Below are 17,889 nucleotides of genomic sequence, written 5' to 3' on the forward strand. Positions count from 1 at the left end.
GCACTGCACAGCTGGCAAACACGGTAGCCGAATGAGCCCACACTGGGAACCCCAGCTTGGACAGGTCTCTAAAAGGCACCAGGTCCATCGCATCATGTACAGAGGGAAAGAGAGTCCACAGAGGAGAAGCCATTCGCCCAGGTTCTCATGTGCAGAATTAGAACAGAACCAAGACCAGAAGCCAGAACTTGAAGAGCAAGAGCAACAATAATAAACTTTCTCAGTCTACTATGTGCCTGGCAGTTTCCTAAGACTTTACTCAATCCTCACTTCAGAGGATAAGAGGCAAGTAGAAGCATAATGGCAAAGGAAGGAGGTGAGGCCCGCGGACGAGAAGTGAATTGCAGAAGGACAAACCGATCTGAGAGGAACCAAACGTGGCTCTGGGCCAGAGCTTGTCCCCTGCAGCCCGGTTTCATTTCATTTTAACGGGGCACAGGGAGCGCAGTGGCGGTTCAGGTTCTTGGACAGAAGACTCCAGCAAAAGACAACAGCCCAGCACTGTGTCCCCCCAGTTTCAGAAGTAAACGGTCCACACAAATGGCTGCGTCCACCCCTCCCGCACCCACGCCCCTTTGCAGTGGGATGTGGCAGCAATTTCCACCAAGAGGCGGAGTCTACCTCCCTGTTCCCGGGATCTGGGCTGGCCTCTGACTTAACCCAGAGCTCGCCGTGGAAGTGACGGTGCTAATGCTGAGCCTGGGCCTGAGGACACCTCGCATGCTTCCACCGGCTTCCCTGGGACCCTGCAGCTGCCACATCAACGAGCCCAGGTCAGTCCGACGGAGCTGACAGGTCTTACGGATCACAGGCCAATCAGCCCACCGCCCCAGCTGAGGCTCCCGAGATGTGAGCAAGCACAGCCCACACCAGCCACGCCTGGCCCAGATCAGCACCACCACCCTACTAACCTGTGTCCTAAGCAATAACAAATGGTTACTGTTGTTTTAAGCCACTAAGTCTTGGGGTGGTTTGTTACACAGCAAAAGGTAACTGATACAGCCCTCAAACTCAAACTCTGTCATGCCCTGGTGAAGCCTGCTCCCCATGCCTTGCTTCCTATGTGGAAAACACTCCTCTTTAAACACAGAACACTTACAGGGCTGACCCAAGGCCCAGTGGGAGATCAGAATAAAAAGGCCAAAACGTCTCTTCCAGTTTATGCCTGAATGATGACGCTCCAAGTGTGGCTGCCAGCATTTCCCATCCCTAGCCCTGCCCCACCCGCCAACTGACACAGGCCCTGGGGCCACAGACCCCACCCTGCGCACCCTTCCCATCTGGCGCGGGGGTCGGCAGGGCAGAGTCAGCGGTGGGCAGCAGCACACATGTCGGGAGGCACAGGCCACAAATGAAGATCACGTTTCACCAGGTTCCAGGTAAAGAACGGCAGGGAGCGACTCACCGAGGACACAGGTAAGTTGCCGTGCCGGCTGAGAAAGGAGTTAGAGACGGACACACTGATGCCCTGAGCGGCACTGCCGTCCTCGGGGGTGAAGGCCACTTTAGTTTGCTGGACACAGTAGGAGACAGAGGAGAAGGAAGAAGCAGCATAGGAGGCCTGCTGGACAGAAGGATGAGGAGGAGACAGGGCAGGAGGGAGAAAAGCAGAGAACAGTCAGGCAGGTACAGGCAAAGGCCAAACAGGCTGCTGCCTAATTCTGCTCGGACACTCGCGGGGGGTGGGTGGCTTCCTGGCTCAGTTCAGGGATCGAAGATGCCTGCTGAAGGCTACCTGGCTGAGGGGTGCCCTCCTTCACTTCCCTATGAGATTTAAAAAGTTAGCTTTCATACAACTGTGTCCACTGGAAGGGTGGTAAGGTGGAAGGAGGCCAAGCAGGCTTGGAGCCAGGCAGACCTGGGTTTATTTAGGGCCTCAAGTTCCCCCCCTTTGGGGAGCAGACCGCACAGTTATTCACGCTTCAGTAGAGTGCAGACCAGGAGCCAGGCTGCCTGGTGTGAAGCTGGGCCCTGCCATTTGTGACCTGTCTGGCCTTGGGCATTACTTAAAGCTCCCTGTGCGTCAGGTTTCTCATCTGTAAAATGGGGACACTTTTGTGTAGGGCTGTATACATGTGAAGAACGTAGAACCACGCCTAGGACAGTGTACATGGGCCAACAGGTATGAGTAATTATTACGCCCATTTTTGTCTGTAAAATGGGATAACTCTTCACCTGCATTTGAGAGAGGGTATGCCAAGCAGCCAGCACAGGACATGTCATGTGGTATGCCTGGGCTTCAGTCAGAGTTAGGCTTGGTCCCCAAATCTTCCACTTCTTCTTTTTTTTTTGGTGAGGAAGATTGGCCCTGAGCAAACATCTGTGCCCATCTGCCTCTATTTTGTATGTGGGATGCTGCCACAGCATGGCCTGATGAGCAGCGTGTAGGTCCATGCCCTGGATCCAAATCCATGAATCCTGGGCCAGTGAAGTGGAGTGTGTGAACTTAACCACGATACCACCAGCCTGGTCCCAAAAATCTCCCGCTTCTAGCAGTGGGCTTTGAGTAACTCCTCCAGCTCTCTCAGCTTCAGTTTACTTAAAATGTGAGGATTGTGTGAAAGCCCCACTGCCTACAGGTGTTCAATAGGGTGTTTGCCCAACTCCAGGGGCTCCCTGGCAGGCCCCTCCTGGGGCTCCCCTGACCACTGCCCAGCCAGACTGCCTGGCCAGAGCCCAGACAGGCTCTGATTCCAGTGTGCTCATTAGGGACCTGTCCTCCAATACTCTGAAGCCTGTGGACCCCACGCTACAGAGAAGATGCCCAAGGATGGGCAAGGGGCACCTGTGGATCCTGGCGGGAGGGGCTGAGAATATTTCAAACCTCAACAAAATCTGGCTCAGATGTTTAACCACATATTTTAGGTTAGGGGTCCCCGGGGTGGGCATTCGTATTTCTGTGGTGAAGATCACTTTCTGAAATATTTTCAGACCAATTCAGACTCCTATTCGGGCATATTCAGGTGTTTGTAGGGCACATGGGGCAGGGGAAGAACTCGGACTCTGAATGCAATGGGTGAGACATGGTTAGCTGGTGGCAGGACTAAAACCCTGGCCCCCCAGCTCCGTGCTCGGCCTCTGCTCTGCTAGACCAGATTGCCTCCCAAGAGGCTGGCTGTGGTTCTGCCTGGTCAGCCCCTAAGTCCACTGAATGCAGGAAGGCTCGGGGATTCCTGGGGCCAGGCATCACACCTGAGGGCCAATCACAGGACTGCCGAGCCCCAGGCGGCTACGAGGAGTAACCCAGGGACCCTTGTCCTCTAGTTGGCAGCTGCCTCCCAGGAAAGTCAGAGCAGCACCTTCGTGTCCTCTTGCAATGGGTACAAGATGGCCCAGAGAGCCACACTGGCCCCCTCTCTGGTTAAAATGCTGCCAGATTGGCTAGTATATGAGCAAAACAGCACATGCAGCTCTGAAAAAGTCAAGAATCTCCTTCTGGGGTGTTCTCTGCCTGGAGAGCATGGCTGGATGGGGTGCTTGGATTCTGAAACCTGACCAGAGTCCACCTGGTCAGTCCCCTGGTGGCAGAGAAGGCGGTTCAGAGGGCCGCAGCAGGCACACCCGCCTGCCCCCCGGCCTGGGCCCGGGTTCTCACAGGCTGCTCACGGCAGGACAGCCTGCCTTCTGTGCTGACTGGGGCTTCCTTACCTACGTGGAGTCCTTACCCAAGAGGTGTTTTTTTTTAAAGGAGGAAGGGTGCCATGGCTGAAACACAAAGTGGCTTTGTTTAAAGCCATCCTGCTTCAGTAGGACTTGTTTTCCCGGGACTGTCCCTGGCCAGGGTGGGCTGTACGTCCCTCTGCACAGTCAGACCCATTATGTAAATCCAGTCCCAGATGGCCACACACAGACCCTGGCCTGGGCTTTGATTGAGTCCCTCCTTTCTGGGAGGTCTATATTGGAGCCAAAGAAGAGAGAAAAAAACACAAGAGACTGTCAGCAGAGAAAGCAAACATTCTGAGTACAAGCCAGTCCCAGCTGCATGGGGCTGCTCTGGAAAAGAAAGGCATCTCCCCAAGGTGGGGAGATGGCAGAGCAGGCAACAGGCTGCACGTGAGCATGTCAGGAGGAAGTGAGGGCACCCACGCGGGATATGGTGCGTCAACACCAGCCCAGGGCCCCGGCCCGGAAGAACAGACGGTTGAACCTGCCTCCAGGAGGGATCTAGTTCCTGGAGACCTGTCAGGATGGGAAGCTCTGGTCCCGGTTGGCAGGACAGAGGGAGACCTGGGAGGGGCCCGCTTACCAGCTGCCGCTGCTTGGGGGGCAGAGCAGGCGGTGGCGCCAGGTCCTGCAGGGCGTCTCCGCTGCTGAAGGAGTCGTTGAAGCCGTACACCTCCATGAGGAGCTTGTTCTTCTGCTGGTAGATGTGCTCGTTCTGCGGCGTCTGGTAGAACATGGAGGGCTGCGGCTCCGAGTAGTCCTCGAGCAGCTGCATGTAGGCCAGCACTGCAGAACAGAGAGTGGGTGGGTGGCAGCCCCTCGCCTTCTGGTGCTGGGGAGAGAGCTGGAGCGGGTCTGGGTGGGGGCCGCCGTGGAAGAGAATCCGCCTCCCCTTCCCCTCCCAGCGGCCTGGCTGAGCTCCAGAGAAAGCACACTGGGGCAGTGAAGCCCTTCTGGGTGACGCCACAATGGTGGATAAACGTGTCAGAACTCATCGACTGCATGACCCCCACAGAGAAGCCTATGTAAGTTACGGACTCTGGGTGAACGTGAGGCATCAACGTAGGTCCAGCGACCATACCAGATGAAGCACCTCTGGTCGGGGAGGTGACAGTGGGGGGCCGTGCATGTGTGGGGGCAGGATACACGGGAACTCCCTGTACTTTCCGCTCAGTGCTGCTGTGAACCTAAAACTGCTCTAAGAAATAACGTCTATTTTAAAAAATGCTTGTTGGGGCACTTCACTCCCTTGCCAAAAAGCCCTCGGGGGTTTCCAGGCACACTCGAGGGACACAGGCCTCTGTGGGGCTCACGGGGTTTGCCACAGCTGGACGATCCCAACGCACCACTTCCTGTTCCTCTCAGCTCCAGCTCTGCTGTGCCCTTTCCGTTCCTGGAACACCCACAGGGATTTCTGCATAGGCTGTTCCTGCTACTCTTCCCTCAGCCCTGCTGGGCCCGGCTCCCTCCTCCACAGCTCAGCTGAGCAGCGACTGCCGCGAAGGCTCCTCGAGAGCGGTCCTGGCCTGGCAGCTCCCTCGGCCGCCATTCCCTTCCTTTTTGGTTTTTCCCATGGTGTGTCAGGAACTACCTGTGGGCTTTCTTCACTCATCTGATCTTTACTGAACACCTACTGTGTGTAAGGCACTGACTCAGGGAGAACCCCCTGCGACGTGGAGCTGACTCCCTAGGGAGACAGAAAACAGCCCGAGGTGGGGTGGACGTCAGGGAGAAAGGCTTCCTGTGGAGAACAGTGAAGTGGGGTGGCAATGGGGTGCTTCTCTAGGATCCGGATGAATGGTGTGAGGACCGGGGAAAGAGTCTTCCACACGAAGCTATGGGTCAGCAAAGGCCCAAGGCCTGGATGGGGGGCCGGGTGGGCAGAGCACAGCTGGCAAGGGGGAGTGAAAGGAGGCGAGGTGATACCTGGGAGGTGCCAGGGGGCTGTGTGCATGAGGCGAGGAAGCAGGCTTGATGCGGAACTGGTGGGAACCCACGGAAGGGCCCCCTCGCGGGCTGCACCTAGAACTGCTCTGCCTTGAGAAGACAATTCTGGGGCCGCTGTGGCTGTTCAGGTGAAAGGTCGCAGTGGGATAGGGTGGGCGTGGGGAGAATGGTTTGGTTCAGGACATATTTTCAGAGCAGACGCAACAGGATTTACTGCCTCTTACTCAAGAGGTGAAGCTCCAGGAGGACAGGGACCACGTCTGTCCTGTCGGCTGATGTAGCATTAGTGCCTGACACACAGGAGGAGTTCACAAATATCTGTATTTGTGAATGAATGAAGGAATGAATGAACACAAGTCCCTCAGCATCTGTCCCCACCTAGTGACTTGCTAAACCAGGCTACAGCCCCCAGGATGTGTCTCGTAAAGCCCTAACTGGGTATGCACGAAATAACAGCCACTATACTCACTCTCCCCTTCCAGCTGAAAGGCTACAGAACACCCTGGGAGAAGGACAAATGGGGAGAGTACTCCAATTCAAACTTCTGCATCCCCTCCACCCTAAACCCCAGAAATCCTAAACCTGCCCTAAATCCTTCAGAAACCCCAGCCTTTGCCATCGCTGCCATCTGATGCTAAGCTGCTGCCTCCAGGCGGAGCTGCCTGCACCTACGCGGCCCGCCCACTGGCAGGCTCCCACATCGGTGCAGTGTGGGATCACTGACAAAGAGACCTCAGCAGCAGACAACAGCAGAGACCTCACCCGCCCAGGGAGGTGAGAAGTCAGAGAACAAAGGGCTCGGCTATCACGTCTCAGTGACCTCATCCTTGCAGGCACGCACTCCAGAGGCAGGTGAGGAGCCCTCAGCTCTCACATGGGGGTGTCAGTAAACACTTTCTTCCTGACTTTTGGAGGGTAGTGATCCAAGCCCCATCTACAGAGTCAGGCCCTTGTGAAGCCTCCCGAGGGTGCTATGAGAAGCGACAGTTTGGAGCTGACTGTGCTCAGTCATCTGGTGTCCTTGTGAACCTGTGAGGGCTGGGTTGGAGGAGAAACCCTTTCTCTAATCCCCATCTACCCCTGTGGACTGGACCCCGCACTTGACACTCCCTAGGGCAAAGTCTGGGTAAAGGCAGGCCTGAAACCCCGGACCACCTTTCCCCTTCGTTAGGGAACGGAGGAGGCTCCCAGGTGTTAGGACATCCCTAAATACAAGGATGTGCCGATGCTTGGAGGGAAAGGCACTGCCATGCCCCTTGACACCTGGGTTAGGAACCAGGACTGTACTGACACGGTTGCTACACATGCACTAAGAGGAAGCTGAAGTGACGATGAGAGCGGAAAGAAAAAGCCCTGGGTTTGAAAGCAAAGGAACTTAAGGTCGTGTGTGGCAGGTGCAGGTGTGGCCAGGATCTACGTGACCATCCTGAGTGGTGCTTTCCCCTTGGGTCACGTCACAAATGCCATGAGCACCTGCTAGGTGGAGCTGAGATTCAGACACCAAGAAAAAGTGGCAAGGACAATTCTGCAAGGCTTAATTTTGTATTTTCAAATAACCACAAAGTCAGATGCTTAACTGGAGACCTAAACCAGCCAGAAAATTAAAGAAGGACACAGACACTTCACTGAGGAAGGCAGTCACAAGGTAGGGAGATGATCTCGCTCTTCTCTGCACATTTGGGGTTCAGGTAAATAGGAAATGCCTTTCTCCTGGTGTGTCTTTCAGGCACCCTTCACTGAAGGAGGCGGCTCAAAGTCACTTTCTTTATGTAAAAGAATAATAAGAACGTCTTAGCTCCAACAAGCACTGAGCGGAACTCGGCTGGCAGGAAAGGCAGGCAGGAGAGGATGGTTTCCCCCATCAGATGGGCTGGAGCTGCTGCTCAAAGGAAAGCGCACTCACGGTTCCCCTGGAGCCCCCAACGCTTGTTCGTTAGTGCTGCACAAGCAGCACCACTAGGTTCCAGAGGAAGATGCAAGCCTAGGAAGGTGACCCAGATGTCTCCCAACTGCTCCCTAAAACGACCGAGCACAGCTGCCTCCGCCTGACCCAAATGGGAAGCTTCAACAGGCCATGAACTCCTGATACTGAAGTCCTTTTAGAGACCCGATAACCAAGCACAGAGAAACAGCAGTGATGGTCACAACCTTCTGGAAACAAGAAGCCCCAGTCCATTTCAAAGGCAGCGCAGTACAAGCATTCAGAGCCTAGAGTGGCCGGCATCACGGGAATGCTGGGCAGGCTGGCGCTCTAGAGGGCACCCGTGACTGTGGACAGCCAGCAATCAGGAAGCTTGTCTGGCACAAGGGCTTGTGGAGCTTCCCTCAGAAAGAGGGGCTGGGATCCTCAGGACGTCAAAGCAACCCAAAGAACAAGGACACTCTATGACACTGGGACTGTGCGTGTATGAGCTTTGTCCAGCAAGCCAAATAATGGATGATGATTATCTCCTTTCCCTCGAAGTTCCCATGGGGTCAGAGACTGGAACTCACTGAGGGTTCCCTCAGGGAGCCTCGAGTTTGGGGCCCTTTCACAGGGCACAGAAAAGACCACCACCTGCACAGTGGTCACTACTGAGAACCAGATAAAATCTCAACGAAGGAGTGCCAGATGCCTTCCTTCTGATCTTGGGAGCTGGGAAAACACAGGCCTGGGTCTACAGCCCAGATCTGCCACCCACTTGCTTGCTGATCTTGGGCAAAGGCTTAGTTCCTTTGAGCTCCAGTTTCTTCATCTATGAAATGGGAGCTAGTAATGCCTGCCTGGCCAGGTTGGAAGGGCTAAATAAGAGAGAGGCGTGAAACTTCAGCCCAGGACACGCCACACCTTACACTCTCAGCACTCGCACGCAAGCACTACAGACACAGATGGATGAGAGAGAGCCTAAAAATGGATGCCTGAATTAACAGGAAATATTTTCAGCCACTGGAGACTTGAGGCTGTTTGAAAGGAAACAATGGACACCTCTCCCTTTCCTTCTCTGCAGCCCCAGCATGAAGACTGCTGCCCACATCTGTTCTAAAAGCTGGAAGGGTGAGGCCCCTGGTTCCACGGCCAGGGATGCATTTTTTGCATTTGCACAGATGCAATTCCGCCCTGCGTTCTGGGTTCAGAGGATTCCTAAGAATGGAAAGGAAAGGTGTGAGGCCAGCCCAGCACAGTGCTGAAGTCAAGGTAAGGCAGGTGGAGGGGAGAGGCCAACAGCTCTCTAGACGCCTGCCTGTGTTGAGGGAGAGGCGCAGGAGGAAACGTGCCTGGCACTGCTGCTTGCAGCTCCTGCCACTAGCGCCCTGGTTTCTAACGAGCCAACTTACACGACAGATGGGAATGACATCATTAGCCCTACAGAGCCAGCTCTCCCTCCAGCTGGGGGACCACACCACCAAGGCCACTACACAAGCAGGGCAACACCCAGTGAGAAGCTGGGAAACATATTACAGCCTTGGTGGCCACCTCCTCCCATGGCTGCCCAGCTGGCCCCTGGGGCCACCCCTGCTGCGTTAACCAGGCCAGATCTCCCCCTCTTTCAGAGCAGGGCCCACTCGAGGCAGGACCAATCAGATGCTCTCATTTGGGAATTTGGAATGGAGATGCAATTTCTGGTTCATGGAATTTCTCTGCTGGATGCTTCAATTGAGGCCAGGGAATGCTGGTGCTGTGGGGCTGATGTGGCCACACACACATCCAAATGGTGACAGCCGGTCTGCCAGAGAAAACCCGAGCAGAACTGTGTAAGTGAAGCAGGGAGAGGGCGGGCAGGGAGAGAAGACAGGCCACGTGGGGCCATTAGGGGAGCTAGCAGAAGAAATAATTTCCAGTAGAACTCTACTTAGGAATTGGATGGCAAAGTTGCAGTTGCAAAATATTCAAAATACAAAAATCCAAAATTTCAGCTGTACTTCTGGGTCCTAATAACAACATATGTTAAAATATTGGTCCAATAAGTGTCCTCAGCAACTCCAACCAGGCAATGTCAGATGCCAAGTCATTAAGTGACATTCCAGTGTCTGCAAACAGAAGACAGACAGACCCTGGTAGCAGGGATCTCTCTGAACAGCCACCCTCCACACTTTCAGGGGTCCTCAGAAACTCTCTCCATGGGTGCAGGAGGCTCTACAGAAATTCGAATGTCCACCCTGCTTTACCCAGACGTGGCCGTAACCCTGTCCTGAATGCCGTGACACTTGTTTCTCTTTGTCATCAAGTGTCCAGGCCAGAAGGTCAATAGACTGCCCTCTACAAGAGGCCAAACACTCGGGCTCTGTGGAGAGCAGGCCCAAGATTGTATGGAGACTGTAAGGAGAGGTCAGCTTACCAGGCCAGCTTTAAAAACGATCACCAGTATTGACAGAACAAGGCTCCCAGAAGCGTCTGCACACCTGTGGTCTTAGCTTTCATGAGATTATGAGGCCACCAGTTTGATTCGGGTCTAATGCTTAAATAAAACATGTCACCATTTTAGGTTGCAAAATGGGTTTCCTAACAACAGCTCAACAAAAGCTTACTGTGTTTGTTTTTCTTCTCTGGTAGAGGAGGCGGTTTTTCTGGGTCACCTGTTGACTCAGGAACAGTGAAATCACCCACAAATTCGACCGAGGCTGAGGAGCCTCCTTGCTGAAAGGGGAGAATAGCAGCAAAGGACGAGAAGGGGACGGACTGGCCCGAGGCTGGGTTCTGCAGGTCGTCCTCGGAGATGTTGTCGTACTGTGAGGGGTGCCGCTCGTAGGACACCCTGCAGCCAGAGCTGTCCGCGGTCTGGGAGGCGGCGCTCCTGCGCTTCTTCTCAGGGAGAGCAGGCGGCGTGTCTGTCTGCTGCCCCAGGGCTAAGGGTCCCTCCGGCTGGGGACAGCTGCCCAGAGGCAACTGGAAAGAATGGCCGAGAAATGGAGACCCAGACTCCCCCAAGGACTCCGGCAACGGGCTAAGGTTACAGGCCACCTGCTGAGGTATCTGGTCTGCGTTGGAGAGGTCTTGCTGAAGGAATTCGTAGTCAGGATCATAATGATCTGCATTCACAACAGGACAAACAGACTTGTCAGCCACGAGATCCCACAGAAAGACACGATCCCGCCATACTTCCATCACCCAATCCCGCTCATTACAGTGCGACAAAAACTTGTCTCCCATCTCATCTCTACAGGCTCTTGCTTTATTTTATATTCTCCATTCTTCTCTCTGCTTATAAAACTAAAAACAGATGGGACTATGGCTGTTGGTATCCTATTCTCTGTACTTTTTAAATTTCTTACTTAAAAAAAAGAAAAATGCACGACCACTGTAGAAAATGTGGCCCAAAAAACCATATCAAGAAAATAAAAATCAACCACAATCCCATAATCTAACTATTAATCTCTGTTTACAGTTTAATGTAAAGACTTAAAAGTCTTTTTCCATAGGATTCTTTTCTTTTTTTTTTAACCAAATTGAGAAAATACTGCATAAGTGGTCTTGGATTTTGTCCACTGATCAATGTATCATAATTGATTTGTTATGAGTACATATTATTCCACCAAATGGACGTGTTATAATCTGTCTGATTTCCTATTACTGAGTAGTTAGATTGTTCCCAGCTTATCGTTACTCCTAATTATGCTGAGATTAACATCCTTGGACAGAAATCTTGCTATAAATCTCTGAGTATGTTCTTAAGATAAAACTCAGAAGTGAAGTATGCAGTTTACGGGACACGAACAGCGTACTGCTCTGTAAGCCTCCTGCCAAACTGCCTTCCGCCTTTCCTCTGGCCTGCCGCGCACGCCATCAGCACTGACGAGGTCAGCAGGTGTGGCTCACTTGCCTTCCCACTCTGTCAAAGTTGTCGGGGCTCTCCCCCTTCATTTATTAGCTCTGAGCACAGACGGCTCTTAGTTTTGCCAAAGGCAGTCAAATCACACACTGACAGATTACCCATAATAACAGCCACATTTTAATATCTCCTATGTGGTTTCACATTGTTATTTCATTTAAACTTTCAACCTCCTTGAGAGACAGATATTGGTATCTTCACTTCGTAGATGAGGAAACTGAGGCTCAGATTTTGAATGACTTGGCCAAGGTCACATAGTCAATGTTTGGCATCACTGTGTGACCCAAAGAGCCACCCAGGAATGACGAGATGGAGTGTTGACAAAGATGCCCGCAGCTCACCTAGTGTTTCACAGCTTGTGTTCTGGGAGCACTGCCCACTGTCCCTGTCCAGAGAGGACAGCTGCTCGTCTGACTTGCTGAGCTTGCCTATGCTGCTGCAGGGGGACAGGCGGGGCGACTCTCCGCCGTACGAGTGGCTGCCTCCTGACAGCCGCCTCTGTGCGTAACAGTCCACGTCAAAATCCTTGTGTGGAAAAACAGAGACAAATCCAAGTCACTTCTAAGAAATGGTGGCAGAGACCTGGGGAGAGGGAATTGGTACATATACTTGGAGAAGGAAATACTGCCAAGCTCAGAAACCAGTCGGAAATCCCTGTCTTTGACGTAAGCAATAAAACACCACATCGCGACTTCTGAGAAAGAATCCTTTAGGAGTGCTCAGAGTGTGAGGCAAGGGAGGGCCCTGGGGCCAGGCTCAGATGTCCTCAGGAGATACCCCTTTGGCCCCAGCCAGCCTCCTCACCCCCACCCCTACCCCCATATGGGAACTCCTACCACGTCCTGTAGAGAGAAGGATGACTAAGGAAACTTCAACTCCTCTAAGAGGAACCCTCTCGTCATGACTAACAGCAGGGACTGAAGACCACGGGGTTTCTTTCAGCTTCAGGAGTCAAATTCCCAAACCCAAAGTCTTCCTCTGCCTTTCCAGAAGGGGCTGCATTACCTGCCTATTAATTCCAACAGGCAAACTGGAGCCACTGGTGGCTCGACTCATGGGGGCCACGACGGCCACTCGGGTCGGGGATGGAGCCGACTGTCTTTTCTTCGGTGGCAGTGCTGGTGGAGGGCTGAAACAGACCAAGAAATCCTATCAAACCAAACAAGCCAGACAGAACTCTCCAAACAGACACTAGGGCACAGAATGTGGGGTTCCTTCATTATTAGACACTTCACACCTACTTTTCACACTTTCAACTGCCATCCCACCCCCTTTAGCCAAAATACAACCTATCAATGCCAAAAAAACTAGAGTCAGAGAAATCCTTTCCTTTCCTTCTATAATATATTATACCAGTTTTCACTCTGCTGAGGCTAAAAGGCAAGCTGTTGGGAGTTCTCGGAGCGTGTGGCAAGGGAGGGTTCTGGGCTGGGCTCATGTGCGCCGGAGACACCCCTCCCAAGGAAGGTCAAACTTCCAAGGCTTCTAAAGGGTAAGAGACTGGGCTCCAAGTTCTCACCCTAAGGGCAGTGTCTTGTTTTTGGCTCATTCCACCCATCCATTCATCAAATCATGTCATAGAAGATGGCACTAGCAAAACAGGAAATTACCTATTATCAACCACCCGAATGCCAGGTAAGGGGGGCTTGGGAGGGGCGACCTCTTCATCCGTGGAGTCTGGGAGTAGCTCAGTTGACTGCGACATGCTGGTTGTCTTGTTCAGAATCTCCATCTCTCGATCTGTCAGGGGGAGCTCAGACTGGCTGGAGAATTGAAAAGAACTTGGGGTTACAGAAGGTTACAGAGCACACGCAGGTCCTGAGATGGTTAGAATGTGACCAGGGCAGGGAAATGATGGGGGTGGGGGCCGAGGAGCAGAAGCCCTGGACACAGAGCACTGGACGCTGTGCCCTGCGCTCTATGGCAGAGATGGGGTTTCGAGTCCAGCTGGATCACCAACAGACAGCAGGAGCTTGGCGAAACCCCCCTGACTCTGAGTCCCGGTTTCCTCATCTGTAAAGGAATCTTAGACTAGATGATCTAAGGCTCTCTAAAATGCTCTAAATTTATGTTTTATATTTTTACTACAGGCTTGTAGCAGAAATTGTTGCAAGGCCTTAAAACAGTCCACATTGCCCTCAGTTTACTTTCTTGATAAAGTGAAATGCTCTCAAGTCAAATCCCCAAAAGCTAACTTTTCAAAAAAAATATTCTTTCCACTCACGAAAGGAAGTCAGTCAGCAGTGCAGGTGTGGGTCACCGTGCACAATGACACACTCTCCTTAGAAAGAGTCATGTTGGCTATTGACCTTAACACCAGGCAACACTTCAAAATGTGTGCGAGCCACACACACTTCAAAGTAAAACTAGGACTCACTCAGAACTCACTGAAAAGGGAACCTGGGCCTCAAAGAGCCTACCTGATGTGGGCCGCCCAGTGTGGCTCCCATTCTTCCTCAAGTGTAGACCCACTGTGACCACAGTGACTGGAGAGTTTAGTCAGCACTCACCCGTCAGGTTTGCAGGCTGGGGAACTGGGTTTCACTGGGCTTGTTGGAGACGGATGCCCCTGCTTCTCGATGGTAAGTCTGACCAGCTCCTGCACCCCACACGAGAGAAAAGCCATGAGGCACAAGGAAAGCTCCTCACTGCTGAGTGTTCACGATGAGGTAGGTCAGCTGTCTGCCCTCCACTACAGAGCCTCATTTTTGTAGCTACAGATTTCCCACACACCATAAATGCAAGTAGAATTTGACTTAGGTAATCTGTAAAACTTCCAAAAATGTCCCCTACCCTCCAAAAATACCTCCATAGAATGTCGTGAAGTTTCAAATGCATAAAGGTGCTTCCTCTTAGAAGGCGGAAATGGCAAACCCTGTTGTCTCAAAATGACTAAATTCATCACACAAATTAAATCCTCAGTAGAACAGATTCCCAGTCAGTTGTGGGGGAAGAACTAGCCTTCAGTTCTCCTCAGCCATCACACAATGTGCAGGACACCGCCTACTAACAGTCACACACCTCTGGCTCCGGGGAAGGTGGTTTCCCAAAGTGAGTGGGCCATGGGTGTGGCGGCAGCTGACATCCTGAGATGACTGGCTGGGATCTTGGTCAATGAACAGAAAGTTAGGGGCATATTACCCAGTAGAGAAGTGACTTCACAAAGTATTTTTTTAAATAGACCAAAAAAAAAGAGAAGAGATCAGGGCCTACTTGTTTTTTTCAATTAGAACGCATTTTCCCTCAGTTTGATGAGTTTTGATGATCGCATATACCCGTATAAGCACCATTTAAAAAACACAGAACATTCCACCACTCTCTCCAATCAATCTGTCCCACCCCAAACACGTTTTTACTTCTACTTCTTAGATCATTTTTGCCTAGAACTTGATATCAATGGAACCATACCGTATATACCCTTTTGTGTCCATCTTTCTCTTTACAGCTTTATGGATATATAATTCACATGCCATAAATCCAGCCATTTAAAGTGTACAATTCAATGATTTTTAGTCCGTTCACAGAGTTGTGCAACCAACAACACAATGAATTCTAGGACTTTTCATCACCTCCAAAAGATACTCTGCAGCCATTAGTGGTCCCTCCTCATGTTCCCCAGCCCTCCAGCCCTACACAACCACTCCTCTCCTCTCCGTCTGTGATGTGTCACCTTCTCTTGCTCAGGAGAAACATCCAAGTTTCTGTGTGCATGAGGTGCTCCTTGTTTGCTGAGTTGTATTTCGATGTATGGAGAAATCCACAAATCCTTTATCCACTCTCCTACTGATGAACATCTGGTAGGACCTACTTGTGCTTCCAGCATGAATGTCTATTTCTAAAGTTACAGAGCGGGCAGCAAAGGATGCAATTGGGTAATACAGCACCGTGTCCCTAAATCAGACTTCAAAGCCTCTCCAAACTCAAAACACCACAGACAGGAATCACAGCGTATGTGACAAGACAAAGAGTTAATATCCTTCCTGGAGCAAGGATTCTTTCAAAAACACGAAAACTAGAAAAAAGATGAATATATCAAAAGAAATATCAAAGAAGAAATTTACAAATGTAAACACCTATGGTCAATAATCATTAGAGATTCTCCAGCTTTGATGGTAATAAAATAGAAACTTCCAGACATGGTGGATCAGAGTAATGCTTTGGACAGCCTTTGTAGAGGATGACTTATCAGTATATATCAAAACCCTTAAGCATTTCTTTTTTTTCTTGAGGAAGATTGGCCCTAAGCTAACTGCTGCCAATCCTCCTCTTTTTGCTGAGGAAGACTGGCCCTGAGCTAACTTCCATGCCCATCTTCCTCTACTTTATATGTGGGACGCCTACCACAGCATGGCTTTTGCCAAGTGGTGCCATGTCCGCACGCGGGATCTGAACTGGCAAACCCCAGGCTGCAGAAGTGGAACGTGCGCTCTTAACTACTGCACCACTGGGCCGGCCCCTAAGTATTTCTTTTCATGGTAATTTAGCCCAAGGAAAATGTCATGGATGTGTGCAAAAATTAAGCCACAAGGGATGGTCGTCACAGCATTATATGTAATAGAGAAAATTACACTATTCAATATTCCATAATTAAATACTCAATACATGTATAGAAAAAATACGGCTATGAAACACCTGTTATTTTCTTGTTTTTGTTTCTCTGCTTTTTCTAAATTTTCTACAATGAACATGTATTACTTCTGAAACACTAATTAAAAAAAAAACCAAAAACCTAATGGCATCCTCCATATAACCAGATTCAGCGTCACACCACTCTAATACCCGATGCTTATTCTCAGAGAAGCGTGGAGAAGCAAGATCTCTAAGAATCAAGTACTGGAAGGAGAAAGGAGAAGCTTAGTACTTTCCTGTTATCACAATTTAGAAATTAAATAAAATACCACAAATACTTAAGGAATAGCTACGTAGTTGATGATTACAGACAAGATAAGAAGGTGAGATGAGAGACTAGGTAATGCCAAGAGACAGCAAGCAGTAAGGAGGCAGCCCCCGCCCCCTATGGCCTGGAGGAGGACAGGAAAGGCAGCTGTCCTCAAAACACATCACCAGCCACACAGGAGAGCATCGTGGCTTCAGAGGGAGTCAGAGGACCAGAGCAAAGTGCCCTGGCAGCCCCACATTCACGGTCACTCTTCTTCACAAGCAGGGCAAAAGGAACAGAGAGAGCTCTGCATACTTGCATTTGCTGACATAGGAAAAAATTCTACTAATTCTTCATTGGTTCATGAGCAATTAAAATTAGAATGTCATCTTTCTAGAGAGGCAGCCGTGTGAACTCAACTAATGAATGATAGCAAGAGAACCAGGGAATGACAGGCACACGTGTGCAAGTGTGCACCCGAATTCCAAGATGCCGTCACGCTGGCAGCAATGCTCCCTCCCGCCAGTGCGCCAGCCTAGGCTTGAGGAGGGTGGAAAAGGGGCGGGCAGTGGCGTGTATTCACCACCAGCCTTCCACCCCAAACAGACTGGCCAGAGGCCTTCAGTCTCAACTTGCCTTCACTATCAGAGACGGGAGAGAACCCTCAGTAGGTGCACGTACCCGGCTACCAGGCCAACACCCCAACCGCATTCAGAGCTGCCCATCTGTAACTTGGTGAGAGCTCCACTCCTCCTACTGAAGGCAGAATTTCTGAAACGGACGTCAGACTTTTCAATCCTCTTGAGGCACAGGTCAGGAAAGACTGAGAAAGACAGCACCAGAGTACGTGTTCACTGCTCGTGACCGCAGACTAGACAACTGCCATTCACCAGAAAGCAGTTTCCAAAAGCCAAAAAGGTATTTGGAAAAGTACCTTTCTAAATACATAATACTTTATTTCCACATTCATTTTACTCATATTGAAAGTGATCATGGAGATGCTTCTATCTTAAATGACCTTCAACAAGTCCAAGTACAGCTCTGGTGCTCATGTAAGGAACAGTCCCATCCGTGCTCGTCTTCTCCTTGGCACTAAGACCCCTGCCTCGCGGAGGGGACACAGGCAGGGCTCCCTACGAGGTGCCTACAGGCAACACCGATGTCATAACTCTCACTGCCATGCTGCCCCTGCCACAAAGGTCCTCAAGGGCCACACCATGGCTGATGTCCTCTGGGTTCACAGAGGGAAAACAGACTTTAACTAAAAAGTGCACATTCTACAGCCTGTGGCCTGCTGCTCCTGCTCATGCCCCATCCCAGCCTGTCTCTGTCTATCTTCTATCACTTTCTGGCCCTGTGACTCTCCTGGGTTCAGGGACCGGAGCCCAGGGAGACATATACTTATGGCCACAGCATAGCCCCTTTACTGGTTAGCTGTTCCATGACACGTTCTTCACTAAGTACACAGAATATAGGCCAGTGGGGCGTCTCCTGGAACTGAAGTGGCATAATAAAATCACAGGTGTGTCTGGTGTGATTTTTTTGGGGAAGATTAGCCCTGAGCTAACATTTGCCGCCAATCCTCCTATTTTT

The 17,889-nt window shown here is 51.2% G+C and overlaps 1 protein-coding gene across 32 annotated transcripts in view; it reads right to left on the reverse strand.

Annotated features, from left to right (window-relative positions):
* Positions 1–17,889, reverse strand: part of RAPGEF1 (Rap guanine nucleotide exchange factor 1) — a 142,039-nt gene that overhangs the window by 34,000 nt on the left and 90,150 nt on the right. For 15 of the 32 annotated variants that reach the window (XM_070251969.1, XM_070251961.1, XM_070251965.1 and 12 more), the window contains 6 exons: positions 13,928–14,016; positions 13,028–13,180; positions 12,423–12,546; positions 11,759–11,942; positions 10,117–10,617; positions 4,247–4,449 (listed from right to left, as the gene is read on the reverse strand). In XM_070251969.1, coding sequence (XP_070108070.1) covers positions 4,247–4,449; positions 10,117–10,617; positions 11,759–11,942; positions 12,423–12,546; positions 13,028–13,180; positions 13,928–14,016 — 1,254 coding nt within the window. Of the gene's footprint in view, positions 1–1,405; positions 1,565–4,246; positions 4,450–10,116; positions 10,618–11,758; positions 11,943–12,422; positions 12,547–13,027; positions 13,181–13,927; positions 14,017–17,889 lie in introns of all 32 variants that reach the window. The other 17 variants (XM_070251957.1, XM_023629177.2, XM_070251955.1 and 14 more) reach the window with 2 other exon arrangements.

The sequence above is a fragment of the Equus caballus genome, chromosome 25 (genome assembly GCF_041296265.1).
Source record: "Equus caballus isolate H_3958 breed thoroughbred chromosome 25, TB-T2T, whole genome shotgun sequence".
In the NCBI taxonomy this organism is placed as follows: Eukaryota; Metazoa; Chordata; class Mammalia; order Perissodactyla; family Equidae; genus Equus; species Equus caballus.